General features: G+C 38.6%; 1 protein-coding gene across 1 annotated transcript in view; it reads right to left on the bottom strand.

Annotated features, from left to right (window-relative positions):
• Positions 1–682: 682 nt before the first annotated feature.
• Positions 683–27,327, bottom strand: part of pinx1 (PIN2 (TERF1) interacting telomerase inhibitor 1) — a 53,498-nt gene continuing 26,853 nt past the window's right edge. Inside the window, exon 7 of the mRNA XM_088931938.1 lies at positions 683–2,649. Within this exon, the coding sequence (XP_088788064.1) occupies positions 2,071–2,649 (579 nt within the window). The 3' untranslated portion in view covers positions 683–2,070. The remainder of the gene's footprint in view (positions 2,650–27,327) is intronic.

The raw sequence follows: 27,327 nt of genomic DNA, 5'->3' as shown, positions 1-27,327 counted from the left end.
TTTAAACACCAGGTGATCTATAGTACAGTGTAAGACTAGGTGGATTGGAGCTCTGCAGGACTAGGTTTGGAGACCCCTCGAATGCAGGTGCAATCCACATTTCTTTCCAGGGCCAGAACGAAATGGAGAAAAACAATCTTTGCAGGTTTTCTAGATGTCTTTAGGTAAATAGCTGAAGATCTTTGAAAGCTGTTAAAAAGGTCCAGTTAAGCTAATGATCAATTTGGTCACCAAGAGTAGAGGTGGAATGAAAACCAATACACTCTGCAGCCCTCTGGGTTTATAATGGTGTATCACTGGTCTGGATGGATGACATGCATGCCAGGTAGGTCCCACGACATTTCAGCTTCTTGATTAGCAAAGCAATTTCACAGTCTTTGCTGGAAAATCTGAGCACAGCAAGGCAAGACTGGCTAGTAAAGAATTGACAAAGAAAAGCCACCTTTACACTGTTCTCCCAAGAAAAAAGTATAATGGGCTTGACGTAGAAGAAAAAGGAAAAATCCCCAGAGGTACACTTGTGGTGGTTTAAATGACATTTGTTTGCATCTAGAACTCTCAAGGCAATTTAGAACTTTGTAATATTCAATATTTATTGAAAAGATGGATTTAACATTGAAAATAATTGATAAAATATAGATGTGTCTAAATTTATTACAAGAAGTTACTTACTAAATTGTCATGAGGTTTAGGAGTTGAAAAAATATGCTTTATTTTTCTTGCATAACTTTCACAAACGCAGTTAATATCACAAATGTGCTCTGTATGTTCAGTAACTATCACACTTCCAACACACATTTAACTACGAGTTTTGTACTTAACCCGTTAAATCTTTGCAATATATTCTTTACATTTGGCGCAAGTTATCATACCATCTTAAATGTTCCTACTTCATATGAGGTGCAAAACTTTGATTTTATATTGTTTACTACTTATGTGGAGACACCAATTAAGAAAATAATTATCATGTAATCCCTTCAATCAAGTCCTTAGCAAGAATGTGTTGTGTGAAAACCATTTTATTTTGCAAAAATCAGTTCAGTCTTTGCTCAAATAATCAATCCTGATTTTACACAGTAATTGTCTCACAGTGAGCATTATTTCAAAGTGCTAAAGGCTTACCTGGGAAGATGTCAGTGGATAAGAAATTCAGGCTATAAAGAGTTAAATTATCATAACATTCATTAGGTGTTAAAACTGCTTATACAGTCCTTACATTATGAAATACTAATAACATCTTTATATATCTTATATATGAATCTGCAGAAGCAGCAGTAAAATGATCTCAATAAGGTAGTTACTCAAATCCAGTTGAAACGGGTGCTCTGCTTCTGTTGTTCTCAAGAACACTTATAACACCTTATAACACTGCACTGCATCATATACAACTAATTTTCAGGGGCTGCAGACTTCAGGTTTTAAGGAGTAAAAAGAACTCCATTCTTATTCTTTTTTAATAAAACACTACATAAAGTTAGACAAGGCACTTTCTTGTTAAAGTCACTTATTTAACAATTTCAGTGCACTGGATAAAGATTTAAATGAGGATGAAAAAGAAATTCAAGCAGTCAATATATAATAACCATTCCTTTTGTACATCCTTTATTACATTGTCTAGAAATTTTACTGAAGACAGTTCATATTTTAAATGAGAAATTATTTCCTCTGAAGGGGCTGATGTGTCATTTTTAATGATTAAAATGTTTTCTTTAATATTCTTTCTTGTGTTAAGGACACGCAGGTCAGTACCATGGCTGAGAAATAAAGTAGATCAATAAAAACCTTGGACTAGAAAAGCTGTTCCCTCTCATCGGACATCACAAGAGGACTGAGGTGAGGAGCAAAGTTTTAGGGTGTGTACTGTGAGCACTACAAATGCAAAATTAATAAATTCCATCACAAACTTTCATTTTGTGGAAATATCAGACAGGCAAAAGTAAAAAAGTATTGTACTAGGAGACCAAGGCCTGAAAATGAGCAAGGTGATGGTGTAAGACACATTACTCCATGGTATGGTCTCTGCCCCCTTCATTTTAAAATGAAGTCTAAACTACCTCTAAATTGCCTTCTTCAATCTAAATGCTCTCTCTTCTTTTTCTTGTTTTTCTTGGGTTTTACAGTGATTTCTTCTGGTTCCTCCTCTTTCTTCTTCCTCTTCTTCTGTTTTTTCCTCTCTATTTTTTCTGTTGCATTGTCCTCTTCTTCTCCCTGCACATGTCCCTTCACAACCTCTTTGTTTTTTGACTTCTTGGGTTTTCTGACAGTGTGGCCTACTGTGTCTACGCATTTCTCTCCCTGCTTCTCCAGTTCTTCTCCTCCTGGCGAGCCCTTGCCATCCCCTGTAACAGGCTCCCTCAGCAGCTCTGCACTTTCTCGGCAGCCATGTTTCTTTTTCTTCTTCTTGGATTTCTGTTTCGGTGATTCTGGAGGGCCTGAGTCTTCGGAAGATGGGACGATAGCCGACTCGGTCTGGGCTTCTCCCTGGCTCTTCTTCAGCCGGGCCATTCTCTGCGCAAAGTACTCCTGCATGGTCAGAGAGCTGGTGACTGTGTTCATGGGGGTTTCCACATCCAGGCCGGAGGTTACAGCTTGTTTGGCATCCCCATCTTCCCGTTCAGTCTCCTCCTGGGATTCTTGACTGCTGCTGTCCTGAAAATAATTAGAAAAACAGGATTATGGCATAATTCCAAAACTGACTTAAGATAGCCTGTTCATTCTCTAAAGTAATGGAGTAAACAACAATATAAAATCAAGGTTTTGCACCTCATATGAAGAAGGAACATTTAAGAAAATTAATCTTTGTTTTAAAATATTTCAAAGATTTGAACAAAATTAAGGTAGTTTAATATTCTAAAACCTTAACTTTGTCTCGTATATAGGACACAATTACATACAAAATGTATGAAAAGAACTATACATTTATGTTGATACTGAACTACCTTAAAAACGAAAGTCAGACTGAATTTCAGAAAAGAAATGTTTTTTTCTTCTTCATCACCAGTATTTTGTATAACTCTAAACACAAAGAGTGCAGAGTGTGAATAGATAGCCATTATTCAGTGCCCCCAAAGAACAACTTAAGACATATCTACAAAGTTTATACATTACTGCTGAGTATCTTTAGCTGGAAAAAGTAAATATTTGGAGGAAAAACCTCCTTAAATCAGCTCTGCAACAAAAAGTTGTAGGCACTTTTCACACAGGCATCTGATGAACTCTAAAATGAGCACTTGCACTGGTGAACCAAGCATTTACAAAAAAAGCAGAAAGGTATTTACTCATAACACAAATGATGGATGTGAACTCTGCCCATGCGGAAACTTGTACTGTGCCGTTTAAATACGTTCTTGTAGGAAGGCCAGGCAGCCTTCCCAGATGTTAAGCAGATTGGGATTCGGGAGAAATCCCCTCTTGGTGTGCGAGCCTCACCATCCTGGTGTTTGATGATCATTTCACACCTTCCAAAAGGTCAGCTCATTATTCTGAGCAAGAGACAGGAACTCCATCTCAGAACGCAAAGACACCTAAACCACTCTTCTCACACCCAGGTATCAAAGGAATTAAAATCACACATTACTGCAGGATTACAGGCAAGCAGCATAAATTATGGATAATAACGGCATGAGCCATAAGTCAAATAAGTGCTTGAAAGAGATGACCATTTGACACAGAGGAATTAAAAGGCATCCCCCCGTTGACAAGTGGTCCATTAAACTTTTCTGAATCACTCATGACTAATAATAAAGGTTTGAGCACAGGCAATGAAGAGTACAGTTCAGGCAGAATCTAGGGCAGCCAAGAGAATGCTGCGGCTGTACAGTTCACAATGGAAATGCCTGCTAACTGTGTCAAGGGGAAAACCACAGCAGCTCATTGGCCATGTCCTCTGTAACATTTCAAATGATAAAAAAACATGGCCAATGGAATTTCATCTAACACATGCTACCCATAATTTAAAAAAATGACTACAATAATCCCTTGCTATATGTGAATTTACTCAAAACTGCATATTCCCCCATAATTTTCTATATACCATTGTACCTTGCGCAGCCCAATACTGAGGGGCTTATCGGAGTGAGTATAAGCAGTGGACCAGCAATGTCACTTAAGGTCTCGTACATGCCACGTAACCCCATCTACATAGACATCATGACAGCAATAAAGAATTGTCAGAAACTCATAAAAACTATCTATACAATATTATATCCAAAATAGTGTTTTTAATGTAATTGTTTTACTTTATTATAGCTGAAAAAAATGTTTCAGGGATTTTAAGAGGTTGACTTCTGACTTCGGCTTTCCATACCCTATTTTTCCACCATAAGGTCTTAAATGTATCAACCGCATTTACCTGCTGCGAGGGCTTTCAGTAATGAAACCCCTGTGGTTGGCAAGAGATTACTGTAAATGCATTTATACCATTTCACATTCTGATGAATCCCAAAGAGCTTTTACATATACAGTAGGAGGGGACCTACTTCACCCACAGAAGAGCAGCAGCCACATGGGTGATGTGAGGGTGCTATTAGGCATCAGCAGCCCAGTAGACAACAGATCAGGTATTGAAGTGAGAAACTGCGTCAACAACTGAATGAAAGAGGAACTTCATGGAGACCAGACTGCAAATACCCCGAGTCGAATTAGGCCAGGACAGTCAGGTTAACACACCTGCAATTGGACAGTTTGTCAGAGTAGTGGTATTAACCTCCAGGTCACTCTGGCCTGGTACAGTCTGCCATGTAGTGTGGCCACCATTGGAAGCGATATAGATTGTACGTGTGTACCACATGACTGCATGCTGTTGCAGGAGCTGACTGGTAGGATTCTGTCCCGTTTGTCTCACCAAGAGTATATATGCCCCAAATCCATATACTTTGTCTTATAAGAACAAAAAATAATGTAACAAGAAAGCACAAGACCGTATTGGAAAAGAAAGAGACAAGTCCTTGAGTCCAACTCCATCTTTAACACGCGAAAGAAATAAAAACACAGGAATGGGAGGCAGTTTATGGACTAAACGCAAAGTTGCTGGACATATCCAAAGAGAGTAACAGTCTGCTCAGGACAACCCAAACCAAATTAACACTGAAAATACAGAAGCCGAGGTGGTCATTAAAAGCTAGACACACATTTAACTTTGATCTGTGGTACTCCCCATTCAGGGTAAACCAAAACTTTTTTCTCTTTAACCTCTCTCTCATACAAATAAAAGAAAACACACAAACTTCCACAACATGACAATTTTCTCTTTTTTTGCGAACTAAACAGTTCTATACACATATAATACCGGTGTGGCTCTGTTACTGATTTTTTTTAAATTAATTTTCATTTTTTTAAGTTAAAAAGGATAGACTTTTTAGAGTCTATAGACCCCATAGACTCTCAATAGACTTTGGCTGACTTTCAAGAAATGAATGATGTTAAAAAATTGCAAACACCATCAAATGTATTTGCAGGTGCTTACATAGCCTTCAAACAAACAGAGGTGTTCTGGGAAGATATTTCTCACTGCCTATGCTAATCCAGCCACACCATAGAAAGGTATGAATGCAGAAGGCCTCTGACAGTAGCAGTTTGATACGGAAGGGTTTCGCAATGAGAAAATGTTCAGCAACAGAAGACAATCTTCTCGTCATGACCAAGAGAAAATGTCCTTTGCAAGGAACTGATCATATGACTACTTCCAGGGTCTTCAGCCTCTAATAAAAATATAGATGAAGAACACAATTTTTTATGTGCTGTCAACAAGCTGATAATGAAGCGCCATCTTGAGAGACAATCCCCCCTTTTTACATAAAATATTAAAAAGATAGAGCTCAACAGAACACATTACCCTAAATTCCTGTCTTAATTGCAAACACCAAACAGAAAAAAGTACACTACTTGGCACTGTACTAAGAACAATAAAGAAGAATAAAACTTTTAAAAATAGAAAAAAACATGGCATTTGTTTGTAAATGGCTTTTATATCTTTCTGAATATGAAAACATGACTTTTCCTGGGAAATCATTTCAGAGTCTGACGGATGTACACACACACATGTGATACAAGACGCACATGTACAGTACATGATGTGGGTGTTTAAGTATCTAGGATTAAGCTAATGTAACTATGATATTCAAGAAAAACTTGAAAATCATTTGGGAGAGGCTAGTACACCAGACTCATACAAATATACTTACTGTATTTTCTTCTTCCAAATATGATTTCTTAGTTTGTTGTCCGCCATTTTTTCAGACTTTACTTTTCCTCACTTTAGACCAGGGGTGTCCAAAAGCGGGGGTCCAGTGTGTCTGCAGATTTTCCAATCCAACTCAGCACTTAATCTGCCCCAGCTAGTAATTAACTTAACTTGAAGAACGTTACAACTTTTCCCAGCTCTTCAGGTGCTGCTACCTTAAGGACACACTGGCTCTCCAGCACCCGGCTTACACACGCTGTCTTAAGACAGTGCAGCTTTGGAAGTGAAAGCCAAATGAAAGTTCCAATTATCACAACAACCCCCCGCACCAAAACAAAGTCATAGATCCTTACAAAGAGAAAGAATTCCATGGGTTTATAAAAATGTGCATTTTTAATCAATATCTTACAGTGGAGGGTAAAAAAATAAATAAAGTTGAACTGGTACAGCACTTAGAGAAAAATTAAAGTGTCCCTTAAAGAGCCCAGAATCTGAAGAAAACTGTATCCGGCAAGTTCTTCAGTGTGCTCAACAGTACACTGTACTAAGAAGGAATGACGGAAAACCTTCATCTCTACATGGTGTAAGACTCCCCCCCTGCAATTGGTTAAAAAAATCAAATTAAATCCTCTAAACATTTTAAATTACTTTCTCACCCGCCTTTTAACCAAAACATCTTATTAAATGTCATACCGCCTGATTATATGCATTCCACCTGCTTTCCCAAAAACAGCTGCAAAGCTTTATTTACAGCTGTCCTTTCAAACGTAACTTGTATATGTGCAGGGCCGAGTTTAGACAACAGAGAATATTCCACATCAACGTCAACGGAAAGACTTCATTCTATGCAGTTTGCAAACAAATTCACTTAGGTTCATGCAGGGACACCTTTTCAGAATATTAATAATTTTATTCCAGGGATGATATCATGTTGGGAGTTCATAGTCTAAATTATCCTCAAAGGGATAGGGGGTTGAAATTTGATTTATTTTACATGCAGTGATGAAAATCTTGTTCACCCTCACAGCCCCTTTGCATTAATCCCAGTGGTGTACAAACCAGGGAATTAGAACTGCTATCAATTTTTATCCACATTGTAAAAAATGGTAGTAAGAAGTAAGCACAATGTTCCCTGCGCACAATAAAACTTCTAAAACAATGTTATTAAGTTTCTTCTTTTTCCACAGTGGCCCATAGGTCATGTTTAACATTTGAGATGCCCACAATGACCAAAGTACTAGGAGTCAGCAACATTTTACACTGAAAATACTTTACCTTTACCCGTTTCAACAGATAGGCGAGAAATTAAATGTGTACTAAAAAAAATAAACAAGTGCAGCAATAAAAAGTTCAAAATACCATACTGGGAAGGGACAAACAAATTTTGAAATGGTGCCATACTTTGAGAAAAATGAAAATGTCCTTTTAAGAGCATAGAAACTGAAGATAGTTGTGACTTCTGTGACTCAGAAAGGAATAGAAAACTCATTTCTACACTGCATTTCAGTTTAAAAAAAGGAAATTACATTCACTTAACATTTTTATTGGACAGCTTTGCCCCTTTAAACCAAAACCCGTTAGACATCTTACTGACCTGATAACCCGTGTGAGAAAGTAGTACAGCCACCTTATTTCCTCCAAATAAGATGAAAATCTTCATTTACTCCTATGAATAACTTTTTATATGTCCTGTAAAACCCTTAGAGAAACAACTGATGGGTTGTGGTCATAATCATTTTAAACACTTTAAGACAAGGGACAAAGAGGAAAAAAGTTCAAAGGCAAAACCTGGCAGATATTTTATTTCTAGACTGCCATCATGCTCAATTCATCGCCTTCCTTTCCTTTCAACAATTACGTTGTTGGCAACTGCAGGAAGGCATTGTTGTCTGTAATTGGAGGATCGTAAGAAACTCACTTTTTCCAGCTCTCCCACTGGAAAATGGGCAAGAAGGTAATAACAAGACATCAGTAAACTGGGAACCTGAGGATCTTTTTTCTAAACAATGACACTGGTAAAACTGTAATGTATTCGTATTCTAAGTCTGGAGTGAGAACTCATAAAAACACAGCAAGTAATGGATAACGTATCAAGACATATAATATAAAAAGTATTATTTTTCCAGAATATGTACCTAATAATAATGGTCTCTTACAGAAAAGGGAGACTGATGTCTGCTTAATATATACATTCTACAACCCCCAGTCCCATCACTGCCTATATGATTCAGTCTCTTGTATGAAATCCTTTTTATGTGTGTGGGAGTGATGTCCTGTAAAACACCTGGAGAACACTGATGTGGTGACTGACACCTTTCACTACAGGACAAGGAGTAGTAACAAAACTGGAAGGAAACCTAGGTAGGAGTTTTTTCTAGACTGCAATACTGATCAATTCATCAACTTTCTTTTCAGAGCACAAAGTAATTATTTTCCAAGACAAACCAGGCGGTATCATTTTAACCGATAATTCCTGCATAATCTTTGTCTTCTGACCTAAAAAAAACACAACAGCCTCAGGAGGGGGCTAAGGACCACTCAGGCATGGATTATACTGTACAACTCAAACAGTTTGTCATCTGTGCCTGGTGCACCATTTGTCTTCATTTTCTTAATGGTGTACTCAATGCATAATGATCCTTCTTTGAAGAATGTCCATCCCTAAATCCCCACTAAACAATACAGAGCTTTAAGAATGCCTGTAAAACATAATACCCAGGATTTATGTAAAATATATGTTATATTTTTATACTTTATATAAAGGCTCTCCACCAATAATGCACATTATCACAATAGATATACAATTAATACAGTCGCCATGGTTCTTTGACAGTGATACGCAAATCACATCAAAACAGGGAAGCTAAAGAACTTCAGGGCAGTAAGATATACAGTGCTTTTAAAATGTTCTCAAATTTTTGTGTTAATAAAAAAGCTGTAGATCAGGGGTCTCTAAACCTGGTGATGGAGAATTCCAAACCCATTAGGTTTAAAAAAAAATCACCCTTAATCACTAGTTTTTTTTTCAACAAAAACACTTGTAAATTATTAATCAATCAAACAAGTAATTAGTTGTAAATGAACCCTGATGTAAATTATATTTCAGATGTATTTTTTAACATATCAGTTGGGTGGATTCCATCTAAAAACAAGACGGAATCTTTGTCAGACACAATGAGAAGCGCTGTAACATCACGCATGATCCCCTAATCCACAGTTTCCAAAAGTAAAGATGGATGGAAGAGGAAGGCCAATCTTAATATCTCGAATGACCTCTCGCTTCAGTGACACTTTTCATGTATTAATCAAATGTTCAAGTTAGTACTGAGGAAAGCCTCTCTTCTCTTCTAAAGCACCATGCATTTCATCTCGAGTCTGTGGCTGGACAATACAAATAGTAATACTATTTCAACATGTCTTTGAGATGTGCAACTGGTTTTAAACCTAGAGACCTAATGGTCCAAAAAGTCAGGAGTCCCCAGCCTGACTGGCAGAAGTTAACCATTCTTCTAAAAGTAGATATTCAGCCTAATTAAGTGGTTTAGACCCTCATGTCTTGTGTTCATATCATGACAGGAGAGTCATCGGGTGAAACGAGGCTCTTGACATTACAAGACAATAGAATGTATAGAGATAAAGTCTATCTGTAAGGTCCGGGGAACTCCAATTTTTTTTAAAGAATGGCTTTCTCATGTTTAGTTCTTTTTTCATTGCTATTCCCTCTTGTACTTTACACATTTTGAGTGACTGTTAGGTGTTCTGTTTTGCATGCTGATGAGCAGAGTAATCAGATAATGTAAAAATCACATTACACTAGGAAAGTTGGAAACTCTGAAAATAATGCTATGGGATCTGTCAATCCAAACCCAAATCAACCTAAGTCCTCATTTAGAAATTGGAACACAGTGTTTAGACTGTAATTTCTATTACCAACTATAATAACGATAACAGATCTAAGATAATTTGTTACACAAAAAGTAGAAGGCAGGACCTCACATTTACAAGGCCCAACCATTAAATCCCAGACAAGACTTCAGCGATTCCTTATCAGTAAACTTGTACATGCAGTTCTTTCTTCTCCAACACTAAAAAATGTGCTGCTAACTTCCAGCTGCCCAAATAAATAAATAATTGTGACCTACAGAAAACTACCCAGTGACACTGTAGAACATAAGATTAATCCTCTGCTGGTTTTTATGGTAATGTGCATTTTAAAATTAATGCTGAAAAGTAGCCAGTAATAATATGTGCCAACTTATGCACTTATAAGCTGCTTTCTGGCTCTTTTGACATATTTCTACATAAAAGCAAACAGAACAACAAAATGTTAGGGGACTGGGAGCCCTGTCAGGAGTGAAGTAGAAATGGATGGTATAAAGTACAGGTGAATCCTGGAGGACAACCTGCTAATATGATCAAATGAATGCATGGCAATAACCCAAAATTAAATTGTATATTATTTTGTACTTATCATTCCACTTAATCCCATGATAACAAATCTAAATTGTTTTACTGCAAAGCAAAAACACTTTTAACCTTGCTCTCCCAATACTTTGTGGAAGTTGCTGTAAAGTACATACAGCACATCAATTTGCTGTGCTTTTTTATTTTTTTACTTATGTTTTGTATTGCATGCCTGTGTCGCAAAGTGCTTTGAGGTTTTTCAGAAGTGCTTGGAAGTAACATGGTGTTATTGTATACCACGGACCGCTGCCATCATGTTAATTTTGTGTATAACGCAAGTGTATAATAAATGAGCTTAAGTGTAAAACCTAATCGTAGATTACAAGGCAAACATATTTTATATACTTGTACAGTGAGCACAAAGAGAGAATAGAAAATAAATGACACAGCTATAGACCACAAGGGACAGCAAGAAGTGTAACAGTAGAGATGAACTGTGAAGTTATAATGGGAGCTTCCAAATTGAACTGCTTGGAAACTTAAAAAGGCATTAGCAGTTAACTGGCCTGAAACCACAAAAGGAAGATAAAGGGGTCTATTACTTATAGCTGTGTATTTCCATGATGCTTAAATATATGGACTTGTAATTTAAGGCTGAAGATTTTATGTTTAAACTAAAATTCTTTAGTAAGGGATAAGAAAGCTTTATTTGAAATATTTTTTCACAGAGATGGGAAAAACCTAAAATTCTCATGTTAATTTTGAAAAGATATACAGATTCACACAAAGTTGCGTTTATTAATTTCTCACATGGACTTAATTCATTTTGAAATTGAGCAGAAACATCCTATAAGTCTGTTTAGCTTTTGAATTAGAAGGCATACAAATGATTTCTGTGAAAACTGGCCCAGGTGTGAGTGTGTGCATGTCTGTTTGCACCCTGTGATAGACTGGTGTCCCATCCAGGGTGTATCCTGGCATGCAATATGTGCAAGGCCCTGACTGCCCCACGACCTTCTACTGGATAAAGCAGTTCGAAAATGGATAAATACGCAGACTAGAATATTAGCTCATGAATTTTAAAAAGTGCTTGCATGAGTGTATACACTGACTTCTTAGGCATTTTTGCTTGGCTAAGATCAGCTTCACAGTACCCACTTTTAAGACTTGTATGGTAACTGAAAATCTTTTCTCATACTAAAACCATCTGAAGTTACTAAGGAAAAAATATTTAAGAGGCAAGATAATGTATGACAAATAAAAGTAAGCTTATATTATGACAAGCTTTCAATTAACTCAAATGTTGATAGAGTTTCCAGGTACTGTCATACACAATACCTATAAAATACAGCTAACCACTGTAAGCAATCTCTGGGGCCTGAAAAATGGGTAAGACATACTATAACAAAGGATACAAAATAAAAACTATTTTTTTTATTTTCAGGAAAAATACTTCTGCTTGTCATAGAAGTCTTTGAAGACATCTAAATGTTGAATTTTCTATGTTTTAATAAACACAGGAACTATATTCTGAACCAGGTATTTAGCTGAATTAATATTCAGAAAGCATCATGGCTAAATATGTAAATAGGGCACAGTTAATTAATGATTTGGCTTCTAATTCTTCTAACTCTGGAAACTGAGCAAAGCCACCACCTTTTTGACTTAGTGCACGCGTTAGGCACCTTTTACCTTCCTTTGGAAGATGTCAGTTTTTCAGAGTTTTAATACTGCAGACAAAACACTTTATCAAGTAACAAGTGTATGTTGTTATTCTTTGTATTTTCAAAAAGTCTGCTAAAAACAATTAGGCCAACAATCCATTCATCAACAATGGATTAAAAACCGTGTCCCATTTAATTCCAGTACATTCACTGTCCTCCAGTAATTGCCTGGTTTAAACAATATATACAAAACTAGCCAATCACCAAAATCATCTTTGTGAAATGGAACTGAGAAGTTCATTTTAAAGTGTCTTATAATAAAAAAAACGTAGATCTGGCTGAAAACTTTTGAGATCTTTCAACGGTGATCCATTCAGTGTTTACAAATCCAAATTTAGTTCTCTTGTCCCACCAAAGTCTTCACGGTTCTGCTTAAACAAACTTGGGAAGACATGTTTGACATTTTTATACAAGAAAAAAAAAAATCCTCCTCACAGTGACCTGGGAGGTCACACGTGTATCTATTTTGAGACTGGTCCTCTCCTATTTTTTTTTAAAAACAGAAAATGAACACTAGCTTTCTAGTAGTGTGCACCCCCAAAACCCACCTCCCACGGCTGAGCCCTGCGCACCCCACCCACTGTTCTGGGAGGAGGCCGAGAGCCTGGCCCGGTTCCAGCAGATGAGTCACCCGCAGTCAGGAGCGCCCTTTTGAAGTCCCTCCTGAAAAGAGCCAGTTGGTCCGCATTCCCTTCACCGCCCCCAGCACCGCGCTGCAGGAAGAGGATATGCTCCCAGCGCCACATGCTGCCCTGAGATAAGGCTCCTTGAGAGAGTCGGACTCGCGACTATCAGCTCTTCCTGCCGCGCTCTTCTGGCAGTGGGAGCCCGGCTGCGCGGTGCTGCTGCGGCAGGGAGCTCTTGGGACACTTTGAGAAAAAACACACACAGGGGAGCAAGGAGAGGGGGGCTCAGAGGGAATCGAGCTTTAGCATAAGCCCAGACCCCTTCCCACCAAACGCCCTGCGTCCAAGTGCCATATAAAAGAAACATGTGCATTCCTGATGACTCATTGGATGAGGATTTTAGAGTGAATCGGTGTGACTTTCAAACTGAAAATCATTACTGACAGTATTTTAAAGAAAAAAACATGCTACTCAAGCTATTGTCTTTTACACACAGCCAGATTAAAAGAATATTGTTTTTATCCAAAATGTTGATAGTATTTATATTTAAACCCCTGAAAGCCAACATCGTGGACCCTTTTAACACAATGAAAGTTTTTATACCTGAGCTGCACAACAGAGCGGAGGGGTCTTGATAGTGCTAGGACATATTTCATATCAGTTCCACAAAGTTCACTCAAGATGGTCAACATCTGATAATTCAAGATCAACTTAAAAGTTTTAGATTGTCAAGATTCAAGTGCAATCATAACATGCACAGATACTAGCTAGTTCCTGAGGAATTCAGTTCAACCATCTGAACTAGATTTGTAAAGTAGCCTCCTCTCATTTGCAACAGTTCTCATATTTTCTCATATTAAAAACTTGGTAAGCTGTTAGTTATAATAAGCTTTACATGACCAAGTGACTATATTGTGCAGATTGTGAATACTATCCACAAAATGATGTAATTACTAAATCCATAAACAGCACTTATTCAACATTTATGAATAAAAAATCTTCCTTTCCTCCCTTAGAGACACCTCCTTCATGACACCATAATGCACATACTTCATAAATACTAGGTCATAACCACAGACAGTATAAGTCTGTTTCAGCTTTCAAGATCAGAACCATAGAAGAGAGAGACAAGATTAATTCCTGCAATAGAACAACATATCAGAAACAAACCTGCAAAAAAGCTTTAGCCAGGCAGATAAACCAGGATTGAGCTAAAATAATGTTGGAATTCCCAAAGCAGGCTTGTTTTAAGCAAATCTCCTTAACTACTCAAAAACACCATTTTTTACTACTGTGTATGCTCTAACTAGAAATTCTGAGGCAGATTTTAAAAACAAACCATCATCTTACTGTATGTGGTAGTTTTAAGTTTGAATGTGAAGTGTTAATATCAAAGCTCCAATAACTACCAATTTCAAAAAAAGGAAAACGGTATGTAAAACATTCATAAAAGGACAATGTGTTTTAACAGCCAGTGAAGAGAATACCCCAAATTCAGTGCCAGACTCAGGAATTCAGTCCGGTCAGGAAAACGGTGTGGCAATCTGCTGACACAAGCTTCAGGGACCACTCCTCCTGGTTTATTTTCCTTATCAGCACAACATTCCTAGAACTTTTCACACAGCCGTTCAGAAAAAAATAAACCATGAAATCCCTTTAAGAAAAGTCAAACGATTGTCAGTTTTTGCAGCACTAGTCTCTGGGTGCTTCCAACAGCAATATTTACCAAGGTGCCAAGGGTGTGTCTCCTCAGGCTGGAGCTGAATAAAGGATGTAGCCAAAGTAAATCCAGAGCCCATCTAAGCAAATTCAAATTATTGCAGGACCTTATTTGTGAGCACAAAATGCGCCTGTGCTATAGAGTTTAGTCTTAGGATCCCCTGAATTAAAATCAACAAGGTTGGGTTAAGCTTTTTTTAGCCTCCTAGGTATCAAAATTAAATTCACATTGGAAAAACCCACGTTTAACACACTCCGTGGTCTGAAGAGTGTGAGAAATCAAACTGCCCCTCTATGATCTATAAGCCTTATTTTAAAGACAGCAAAGTTCAATTAATTCAATGAAACAAACCTTAAATAAATGCTATGCTCAATTATTAACTCCCCTTGCAACTACACTCTTAAATGAAAATGAAAATATGAGAAATACAATCTCCTTGGGCCCACAATGCTAATCACAGACACTGAACATCAAGAGACAAAAAAGTTTATTTCAATAATTACAGATTTCTAAAGAGTTACACTTATTTTTGCAACACCCTGGGTCTAAAAAGGAGTGAGATTTCTTTAAATCATTTCACCCACTTGCTAGGATGGTTGTGTTGTTTGATTAATGCAAAACGGGCACTGCAATTAGTTCTACAAATTATCATGGTTTGTAAATTACAGCAGAACAGTTCTAGATAGAGGGTGTGAAAATGACCATAAATATTAAACTCCTGCACGGGCAGAATGATGATCTCCATCAGACCATGATGCAGAAAGCCAAGCTCTCTGACACTGGAGTTTTTGCACCTTTGTGCGCTGGTCTTGTGTTACATTAACATATCCAATTCAATACTACTCCTTATAACACAACACAAACTAAACCTTCACATTTTTCATACAAGATCCCTACAGAAGTACATATGCAAGAAAATGATACAGAACCTAAACACACATTTGAAGAAGGCGGCACTGGGCATACAAATGTATCAGTGTGGATAAAAACCTCAGATTTCACATTCCACACCTTACATGGAAGCCAGTTTTCTTCATTAGGAACCACTATAGGGCTGTTAAATCTAATTTGATAAATTAAGAAAACTTATATCTTTATTAAAAACCCTAAATAAATTACAAAGTATATAAAAATGTCAATGTGATGAATGACAAAGAAGTACATCTTGCTCTTTAATTACAGAATGCTTTTCTATTTCCCTGTGCCCCAGATTTTTTTATATGAGAAGCCAAGAGCCAAAACCACCTCTTGAATTACAAAACTGCTGATCTGGAAACAAGCAAACAGCCAAAATATTTCGGAGGAACAGAAAGACTATTTATCTATTTATTCAGGTCAACACTTAGTCCTTCCTGTTTGGCTCAGAGAGGGATGGAATGCAAAATCCACCAGGGGCTGGAGCTCTGTGCATACCCCCTGATCGTCATCAAAGAACGCACAACGGAAAACTGTAAAAAAAGCCCCATTCCCCTCACAACTTGTTTGAACCCCCAAATTACCCCTCCCCCCCAAATTCCGAAAATTAAAAGAAACAGACTTCAGCTTCACACCAACCCAGAGCTTCAATTAAGAACCCATGAGGTGACAACTGGTCTCCAAAGTGAAGAAACAGAGGAGAACTTGGTACTGACTTGTGTAAACTACACTAACCACATACTGTACAGCTAAACCCTTTAATTCTTTCAATACACTGAAAATCCATAGTTTAGGGATGAAACCCCAGGGGTTGTGCTTCTTTGTTTTAGATTTCAATTGTTTTTTCAACTCAAATTTTTCAACATTCTGGAAAGGGGTATTATTTTATACTTAAGTGCAGGAATATTATCTTTACCAGAAGGAGCAAGTATTTGAAAGATCAAATGGCTCTAAGACATGTTATAACCAGAGGATTTTATTGTCCCTACATTACATACAGTGCCTTGTGAAAGTATTCGGCCCCCTTGAACTTTTCAACCTTTTGCCACATTTCAGGCTTCAAACATAAAGATGTAAATTTTTTATTTTATGTGAAGAATCACCAACAAGTGGGACACAATTGTGAAGTGGAACGAAATCTATTGGATTTTTGAAACTTTTTTAACTAATAAAAAAATGAAAAGTGGGGCGTGCAAAATTATTCGGCCCCCTTGCGTTAATACTTTGTAGAGCCACCTTTTGCTGCGATTACAGCTGCAAGTCGCTTGGGGTATGTCTCTATCAGTTTTGCACATCGAGAGACTGAAATTCTTGCCCATTCTTCCTTGCAAAACAGCTCGAGCTCAGTGAGGTTGGATGGAGAGCGTTTGTGAACAGCAGTTTTCAGCTCTTTCCACAGATTCTCGATTGGATTCAGGTCTGGACTTTGACTTGGCCATTCAAACACCTGGATACGTTTATTTGTGAACCATTCCTTTGTAGATTTTGCTGTATGTTTGGGATCATTGTCTTGTTGGAAGATAAATCTCCGTCCCAGTCTCAGGTCTTTTGCAGACTCCAACAGGTTTTCATCCAGAATGGTCCTGTATTTGGCTGCATCCATCTTCCCCTCAATTTTAACCATCTTCCCTGTCCCTGCTGAAGAAAAGCAGGCCCAAACCATGATGCTGCCATCACCATGTTTGACAGTGGGGATGGTGTGTTGAGGGTGATGAGCTGTGTTGCTTTTACGCCAAACATATCGTTTTGCATTGTGGCCAAAAAGTTCGATTTTGGTTTCATCTGACCAGAGCACCTTCTTCCACATGTTTGGGGTGTCTCGTGGCAAACTTTAGACGAGACTTTTTATGGATATCTTTGAGAAATGGCTTTCTTCTTGCCACTCTTCCATAAAGGCCAGATTTGTGCAGTGTAAGACTGATTGTTGTCCTATGGACAGACTCTCCCACCTCAGCTGTAGTTCTCTGCAGTTCATCCAGAGTGATCATGGGCCTCTTGGCTGCATCTCTGATCAGTCTTCTCCTTGTCTGAGCTGAAAGTTTAGAGGGACGGCCAGGTCTTGGTAGATTTGCAGTGGTCTGATACTCCTTCCATTTCAAGATGATCGCTTGCACAGTGCTCCTTGGGATGTTTGAAGCTTGGGAAATCTTTTTGTATCCAAATCCGGCTTTAAACTTCTCCACAACAGTATTACGGACCTGCCTGGTGTGTTCCTTGGTCTTCATGATGCTCTCTGCGCTTTCAACAGAACCTTGAGACTATCACAGAGCAGGTGCATTTATACAGAGACTTGATTACACACAGGTGGATTCTATTTATCACCATCAGTCATTTAGGACAACATTGGATCATTCAGAGATCCTCGCTGAACTTCTGGAGTGAGTTTGCTGCACTGAAAGTAAAGGGGCCGAATAATTTTGCACGCCCCACTTTTCATTTTTTTATTAGTTAAAAAAGTTTCAAAAATCCAATAGATTTCGTTCCACTTCACAATTGTGTCCCACTTGTTGGTGATTCTTCACATAAAATAAAAAATTTATATCTTTATGTTTGAAGCCTGAAATGTGGCAAAAGGTTGAAAAGTTCAAGGGGGCCGAATACTTTCGCAAGGCACTGTATAACTACCATTGGAAATAATTATAAGCCCACCTTTAAACACCCTTCTACATCCCATCTCTTTCTGTGTTGCCTCTAATTATTTGTTCCTCTCTTTGCCCAAGCTGTTGTGTGCATTCCCTCACCGCCTGTGCCCAGTACTTCTCCCAGCAGCTCCCCCTAAACGACATGACATCCCTGCCTGTCACCACCTCGTGCTGCCCGTTCAAAATTTCACTTGTAGATCATACAAGCTTCTCCTGCCTCACGCCTAGTGGCTGAAGTCCCGTATTGCTCAACACCAGCGTTGTCTTTCTCTGCACTGTTTACTTTACCTCTGCATTGTTTTGTGCCGTTTACACTCCACTACCGCACTCTATAATCTACATTTCTCTTAATGAGCCTATGCATCCTAATGCTCTTTCTGCGTCTTATCCTGCATCAACTGTATTGCACTTTGAAAATCGTAACCCCTGTATGACAACTCGAAACAAATGTCAGCCAGATGAATAACTAATTGGCTTCAAACAGACTAAAATGTATGACATACAGTATCTGACAGGTGTGATGGGGATTTTAAATTGTTTTCCAGATCGATTTTGTCCGTAAAGTTTGTCAGTCCTAACCGTGGAAAAAAAACCATTGGTCTTTTGTTATAATCAGTTAACATCCATAAAATTACCTTCCAGTTAAGACTAGTTTATCATCACAAAAGTGGTTCTTCAGAGATGTCAATTAAAAGATTAACATTTTTTTTTCCTGAAACCAGCCTATTCAGTCTCTGCGACCAACAATTATTAGTTCAACCTTTGCGTCATGACCTATCACTTATGTATTACACGAGATAAATGTGAAATAAGAATCTGGGGACATAGGAACAAAAGTTAGTTGATCGGTCTTTGATTTTCAAAGGTCAATAAATATCAAGAAGCCCCAAACCCCAGACTCCATTGAAACTAATTGGTCTCTGCCTCCCCAGGGCTGAACGATGGCAGTGCTGTGGACTAAAATCAAAAAAGCAGCGAATGCCAAATCACATTATAAGGTTTATTTGCCAATATTGCTAACCTTGTTAATTGTGAAGCCATGCCCTCATTGTCCTGCCACTTTAATAAATTTGGCCGCAGAGGAACATTATAGATCAAACTCAGGTTACGAAGATAACCTTCCCAGATGAGCCCAATTAACAATGTACTCTGATTCTTCATGCAGGAGCGCAGCGGACAGGTGGGAATTTACATTAGTTATATGGAAACAACGAAAAAAAGGCATTTCGTTGCCAAGGAAATTACTCCGGTTAAATCAAAGCTGGAGTTTACTTGAATTTTCAGAAGTTCCCCATCAATGTTAATAAAATGGTGACAGCAGCACTGATTGACATATAGGATTATTAAGAGCTTTTAGTCACAAACCACGGACAGAAAATATTTTTTTCTGAAATATTTTTGTACAAATGGAAAAAATAATACCAACTTTTTTAAAAGTGCAAGCAACCAGGTGTTTTCAAACATAACTGAATTACCATTTATGGATAATAAAATACACAAGATCACCAACAATATATACATCAACAGCTGTAGCCTTTTCATACTTATTATTGAGAAGAAGTCAACAAATTACAAATTTCTTTTGAAAACACATAATGCTACAAATAAATGGTACCATTTTTTGTCTTCTCTTTATGAAAAGATCAGATGTTCAGAAGCAAGAACTGAAGAACGATCTCTCTCTTGACTGACAGAGAAACTGAATTCAGCCTTGATCACTATTAATGCTGACAGAACACAAGTTGTATGCACAGTAGATATCCCTAAAAAACATGATGCACATCAATCCCTGAAGTGCGCCAATAATTTATTTTAAAATAAAGACTAAAAAAAAAAAAAATAATTGTGGTTACATAATACTGGAATGGATACTGCAGTTTATTTTTTTTTAACTCTGTAGTTTATTTTAAATTCACATTTAAACTAAAGGCATTACATTCCCAAAACTGACTACTGCTTGTATTCCATGTTTACACCCCTGAATATCCATAAATGAGCAGCACGCCTTACCTGTATAAACAGATTTGACTAGGAAATAGTGTTAAAGGTTTTTATGAAAGAGTATGCAAAATAAATACGTAGGGAAATGTTATAATGCTCATGCAATTAAACGGTAAAAAACAGTTTAAAAAATATGTTCACCTTATTATAAAAAATCCCTCATTGATAGACTTTGAAGTCCTGTGCATCAGTGGTGTCCAGATGTCATGAAGTCAGAATGCCAGTTATGGTTAAGCATCTGATATAATCACTTTTTTTTAGCTGAATTAAGTAATGCAGGCCCTGAGAAAAACAGGTTAATTTGCGTCTCCTAATGGATTCTCGGCATGGCCAGTGACTCAGAGAAACCAGAGCACAAAGTCCTGCAGAACCTCCTGAGCCAGCACTCCTGCTTCCCTCACGTTGTACTGAAAACTGATTAAGACAGATTCCAGCTGGACGCCAAAGTGGCTTATTCAGAAAACCCTTCACCTGGGTGAGCCCTTCACATCTGGTAGGCCTAAGTGTGCGAAATATTTTAGCAGCTGTAACGAGAGTTGAAATGTTCATCGCTCAAGAACAACAGGGTTTTATTCCTCCATAGTGAGGTGGTTTACAGCCAGCTGGAGGGGGAGTTGCAATTGTCACTGTAGCATTGGAGGTGCTCAGTGCCATCTCAATCCCCAGTCTGTCCTCTGCTTGCTATACCAACATTATTTTAGAATTGTGGCTTTTACATGTGTGCACTGCAGTCTTCATTATTTTTTTCCTGAAGACAAGCAAGCATGAACAACAACTGGGTGTACTAGCATACTAACTTGGGGCTGTAAATTAGTTCCTTAATTGCACAATTTCCAAAAACAAACAACCTGGGGATCTGTTTGCGTATCTTTACAGAAATAAAAACCAAAAAACTCAGCAAATTCAAATGGATTTACATTTTCTTCCCAGAGGCTTCCTGTCAAATGGTTACAACTTTTTTATTGCAATATATCAGTTTGAAAAACTATGATTAATTACGGCCCTGAGCGACAAACAGCAAAGAACTGCAAATCTTCGGGCAGTTAACTGCACCCACTGGTAATTACATTGCACAACATTCCTGCTGCAGTCTGTAACTAAGATACACCGATTCTGCAGTCATCACAGCCCACAGAAACTGACCAGTGGAGGTCTGCGATAATCTCTACGTGTCAGAGAGCTGGCAGGCTGGGGAACGAATGACGAACGGAATGTCACTGGCGGTTTTCTGTTTCAGCGGCGGCAACAGTTCTGTCAACAGATCCCTTCAAGAGGCAGCAATCTGGTCTGGCAATTAGCTGCTATCGGAGATCAAATTAGGTCTGGCTTCATCAGAAACATCTCATTCAGCAGGAACCTGCCCCCGAGGCTCTCCCAACAACCACTTAACTATTGAGCTAAAATGTTTTGTCACACACACTAAAATTTTCTCTATTTATATTGGAAAGCGAAACGGGGGGACGGAATAAACCACGACAAATTGTAGGAAAGAAATGAGGAAAGTGCTGCCCAGCTGCAGTTAACCAAGCGCAAGGCTAATGGTCACAATGCTAATGCTCTAAAATATGAGCACTCCAGCCATACTGTACCTTGCCACTAGTTTTTCCATTGCCTGAATTACAGGTCATTATCTGGTGTGTTTTGCTGAGTGTTTTATTCCTTATCAGCATCTGTTTGCAGGTGAACTGAAAATTTTTATTATGTTCTAGATAATTAGTTTAATTTTTCCAATTTGCAAAACCTTCCGCAGGTCCACTCTGCTTATAGGAAGTCTAAAGGGAAGGGGCAAGTTCTGTCTTATAATATTGCTAAAGCTTAGTGGGAGACTTAAAATAAATACCAGCAAAACCTACCTTTTATTCTGTACTTCTATAATTAGCTACAAGGAAGCTTGGGCTGAGCACTGTAGGGTAAGCAAATAGAGAAGAGATCCTGTCTAGGCACCGACACACGGACAGCCCGGCACGCAGCCACTTTCATCTCTTGGTACCCCCACCCCAACTTGACAGCCGGCTCTCAGAAGGATAGTAAGTGGAAAATAAGATGTTACATCCTGTTGAAATCACTTCTGAAAAATGGAGACTAAAAAGTTAACCCTTGCAGGACAAGAGACTCTTGAACCAAACTGAGGTATTATTTCTATTTTTTTTATCAATTTTACGTAGGCCTATATCATTCTAATGCAAATGGTGGAACAGGCCTTTCAGCTCTTATGCTTACACTAGAGCAAGATTCTGTTGAACGGCTGCTTCAGTAAGACGCAACAAGGCCTTTAGTTAAAAACATTATATGATATAGAAAAAATGGAGTCTGATAGATTCCCTGGGAGTTTAATATACAAAGTCCAGTTCACATGTTTTCCAAAAAAAACTAAATGTTTCCACCAAAAACAATATTAAAAACTCCTTTGTGCTTTGTATTTTTGCAATACGACTTATATCGTGGATGGTGGATATACTTATATTATATCCAGGTGGATGCTGCACATTGGTGGTGGTGGAGGGGAGTCCCCATTACCTGTAAAGCGCTTTGAGTGGAGTGTCCAGAAAAGCGCTATATAAGTGTAAGCAATTATTATTATTATATGACTTCAAGGCCAAAAAACAGCTGCTTTTCTTTTGTATATCTCTGACTTTATAGAGTTCATCCTATAAGAGATTAATACATGAAAGAAGCAGTAACGCATTTTGAAGAACATCCTGTTTCTCTTTGTTCTGTGAAGAACCTACAAAACCTAGATGCATGCTTTGTTACGTTTTTCTCCATTTACAACTCGTCGAAACTTTAGCCTTAATGTATGAAAAAAACATTTTTGAGGTAGCAGAAGCAGGATATGAATTACGATCCTTTTAGTTCCACTGTTTCAACCCAGCCTAGATTTCTAAATACTCTATGATCCCCTCAGTCCCCTGGTACAACGTAGCACGGGCAAACGGAATGGGGAGTTCACAAGTGTGACTGAGGTATGCTTGCAAACAAGAACAAGGAAAAAACGTCTCCTGGCATCTGCAAATACTAGGTTGCAGCACATACTAAGCTGATGAATTAATGGAGCAAATGCAGGAAACTACTGCCCAAGCACAAGAGTTGAGGTGTGCAGATTACCACATGGAGCCAGTCTCACTGCAGCCACTGACACCTGCGCCTCGGTGCGACACGCACAGCTTCACGCCGCTCCTCCCACAGTGCCCGGAGTCCGCGCTGGGAAAGCACTTCGCCCGGCTGCCAGATGACAGATAAAACAGACTACAGCCCTGTCTTCCCTCCACCAATCCGCAGCGGGAACCCTGGGGGAGCACCCACAGATGTGCCGTTCTTCACACACAGCACGAGTGGGCGCAAGGGCCTCCCACGGGCGCTGCCCGCTGCCCCTGGCCTTTGTGCTTCGGCCAGGAGTAGGAGTGAGAGAGGTCACAAGGTCACATCAACACGCACTCCTCACTCTCTTATCAGAATGATAGCCTACTGCTAAATATTTGACCTGGCATACATCTTAAACTCATAAAACACGATCCATTATTTAAACTGATGGCGGGTGCATGAAGCACAAAGCGTGCTACAAGAAACTCTACATTTCAGGAACATTTACTAAATCCATCTCACAATGCAAGGGGAAATACTTCTATAAGGAGCTGTTGAAAATATTTCCTCATGTGATATGTGTATCTATACGATATGCAGCCATGCTTCTATCCCAGGAATATAAGGTCCAGGATGGGTGCGAGAGTGCAGGAATGCTCTCCGCTGCAGGGCCACAGTGGAAGGGGCAATTTAGAATAGCTACCCAAACGTCATTCGTGGTGGGATGAAAATGGGGGAATCCAACAAAAAGTCAGCCAGAATCAGGGAGAGCATGCACACACACACACACTCGGGGAGAAAGTCCACAGAGACAGACAACTTAAGCCACAATCAAAACCAGAACTCCGAAGCCATAGGGTAGCAAAGGCTACCACCGTGCTCCCCCACATGATGCACAGCTCGAACGGAGCTCACAGATTTCTATTTGCCCATATGTTTCAAATGGTGTCTGAAATGTAAAAGCTTCATACATTCACGGCATCAGCCGTCATTATCTGCAGTGCCCCCAATGTCCTGATAACAACATGCACTGCACAGCACAGGGTAGTGCAGGTCGCAGGATGGACGCTTCCTGGAAGACATCCTGACTTGGTAAAAACTTGCAGCAAAAACAGATATCAATCACCGTTCCTAAGAGGAGGAGTTCAGTCTTGACGAGCAAAGGGATGTGTGTGCAAAAGGCACCAAGGAAATGTGCAATGTGAGGAACAAGATGGGGCCTGCCCGTTTCATCTTTAAGTGACCTTTAATAAGAAAAGAGATCCCGGGAAGCAGTCAACAACCAGACTGTGTGTGTAATTAATGTCTACTGATTTCATACTTCAGGCTACGGAACGGCATTAACTTTTAAACACCATGGAATTAAAGGACTTAAGAGGTATGAGTAACAGAGTGCACCAATACAGAAGTTGCAGGAATACATAAATTATCGCATATGCCTGAAAAAAAAAAGAGACATAAGAAACGAGAACTGTCCATAAAAACTGAAAGGAGATCCAGAACTACAGCAATTACACTACAGTATTTAGCTGAATTTTATTTTTCAACCCAAATTCAACTATACAGATGACTTTATGCAAAACCAAACAGATTTAAGTTTTTGGCCAGTATGTGAAAAGGGGTGAATCAGCTGTTGCCTACCAAGACTTGGAAAAAAAAAACATCTAACATTGTTTTGTTTTAAACCAACCTTTTCACTCAAAGAAAAGGTTATTTGTCCTCCTCCAAACCTTACTTTAACTACTTTACTATTTTGCCTTAATTTTTCCTCATTTATAAATAAAACTCACATTTAGGTTCTTTTCTGCTAAACCTACAAACCACAAAATGACTAGACAGCTAAGTGAAATAAATTAAATTTGTATAAGCTTATCTTTTAAAGTATCTAGAATAAAAAAGACTCCACATTTTTTTCTCAAGTTTCAAATTTAGAATTAAAAGTATCAATTTGAGGTCAATTTCCCTTTATGCATAAACACCCACTTAATGACAGCAGAAAAGTTCTAACTCATTAATCCAACGAACAGAGATTTTGTTGAAGCTTTGAGAAGCTAAGATCATTTCAAAAGCAGGACAGATAGTAAATTATTTCATTATGGTAACAGAGTTCTTTTCCAAACTTGTTGGTGAACGGATTATAACCTTCCCTGAAATCTGCAGGGGCTGACAGATGCCTTTTGTGCCAGAGCCTGATGAACAACGAAACAAACGAGCCAGACAGTTTTAAAACCTTAAACTGATAAACAGTTTCATCAACACGGTGTTCGGTCATGAATCATATGCTAGAAAGGAATGGTTTTCAGTAAACCAGGACTTTCTCAAAGTCCATCCAGCATGGTGAAGACTGCTAGCTTGCAAAAATATTGCAGCAAGCTCACTTTAATTTAATGCAAAATCATACAGAAGCTGTATTCTTCAACGACAGAACTCAGCCAGAAGTTGAGTGATGAAAACTAAAACTGTCACCCATATCAATCACTTTCAAGTAGCTTAAGGATCTCATGCCCTCAAGGGACTTAGGAGTGATTCACACAGGCAAAAGGGAGAGGAGACACAAGGTTTTATTAGTGCCTTAAGTAGCACTGTATTAGAGGAGATTTCTATCTACACTACTACTGCGTTTTAAAGTCTGGTATTTGACAAGGGTTAAGATATCATTTCTGCGGCTTCTGATTTGTTCATTCACTAAAAGGGCTCATTCAGAGAACAGGCTGAGCTCTGTAGACCAGAAGTCAAGGCTATGACATGAGCAGTCCTGGATTTCACAAATACTGGTACACAACTGGCTAAGCCAGCCAGTGTTTCCTCAGCACCTTGTAGTGGTATCAGTGAGAATCCCCCCCAGATTCACTCCTCAAGCTCCCTTAGAGAAAACGTAACCTTACAGTTGAAAAATCTCTCACAAGTAATATGTTGTGCGGAAAACTACGCACAGTCCTCTTGCCTCCCATACTGATTCAACAGCCACAGCAGTAACATCATGCCAAAGCGAGCAGCAAAAAGAGTGGGTAAACCAGTGAAATGTTTCACTATTTGTCCTTGACAGAACTGCAGACACAGATCCACCTATACCGGTTCATTACAAACATCATAGCGAAACAGAATATTCAGATAGAATCTGACGTTAATTATAGCTCTCTACAGCTTTAGCTTCCCATGAAAGAGGTGGCACAATTTGCTGACAAGTTCAAGGAATTTGTTACTTAATCACACTGCATTCCAGCAGTAATACACACCACATTCAGTGTGCTTAAGGGACAGGAACTGAAAAACATGTTAAAGGAAAAAAGCCCAAAACTTGACCTCTTTGCACACTACAACATTTCTGTGAGAAATCGAAAATAAAAAATACTTAATATCTTGTCATTATGGGATCTTGAGCAACAAAAATTTTGAAAGGGGCAAACCATTTAAATGTGGATATTTAATTTGCGGTTTATATTATTCTTGATGAAAAAACAAAAAATGATCTACATTCAAAAGGACTTACAAAATGGGTGAGATAATTTTAAGAACTGGGTAGCCTGTAGTGCGAATACACCACTGCAATGTATTTTTTTTTCTTAAAATAGACAACTAGGCATTAATGTTGCAAAAGCAAAAACAAAAAGAAAATAAAACTGTTGTAAAATGGGATTAAAAAGCACTTCACCCCCCCCCCCCGTTTGACCTATTATGAAATGCAGATACTGTTTCTTCTGAAAATAGTGGTCACTCTCAGCCTGCTAACCACACAGCAGATAAAGCACAGCAGCCTGAGAGCAGCCTGAAAAGGGAAAGTACCGAGTTAAATCAAGAAACCAGAACTTCCTTGATAATGAATGGTTTTTCTTTCTGAAATACTAAACATTAGCAGCGGAGTTGCTCGTAGAGCCCCCTTCCAAAAGAAACGTGTTAATGCTTAGAACATGCAACTTCCAAAATCAATAAAGGCTAACGTTCAATACATCTCCACTGCACTGCGTCGCTGTAACTAAATACAGGTAATTCATTTTAGAACACACACTTTACAAATCTCGCTACATTATCCACA

The sequence above is a fragment of the Atractosteus spatula genome, chromosome 2, assembly GCF_055471065.1.
Source record: "Atractosteus spatula isolate fAtrSpa1 chromosome 2, fAtrSpa1.hap1, whole genome shotgun sequence".
NCBI classification, from domain to species: Eukaryota; Metazoa; Chordata; class Actinopteri; order Semionotiformes; family Lepisosteidae; genus Atractosteus; species Atractosteus spatula.
Note: the sequence above shows the minus strand (reverse complement) of the source record. Positions and strands in the feature narration are given on the sequence as shown.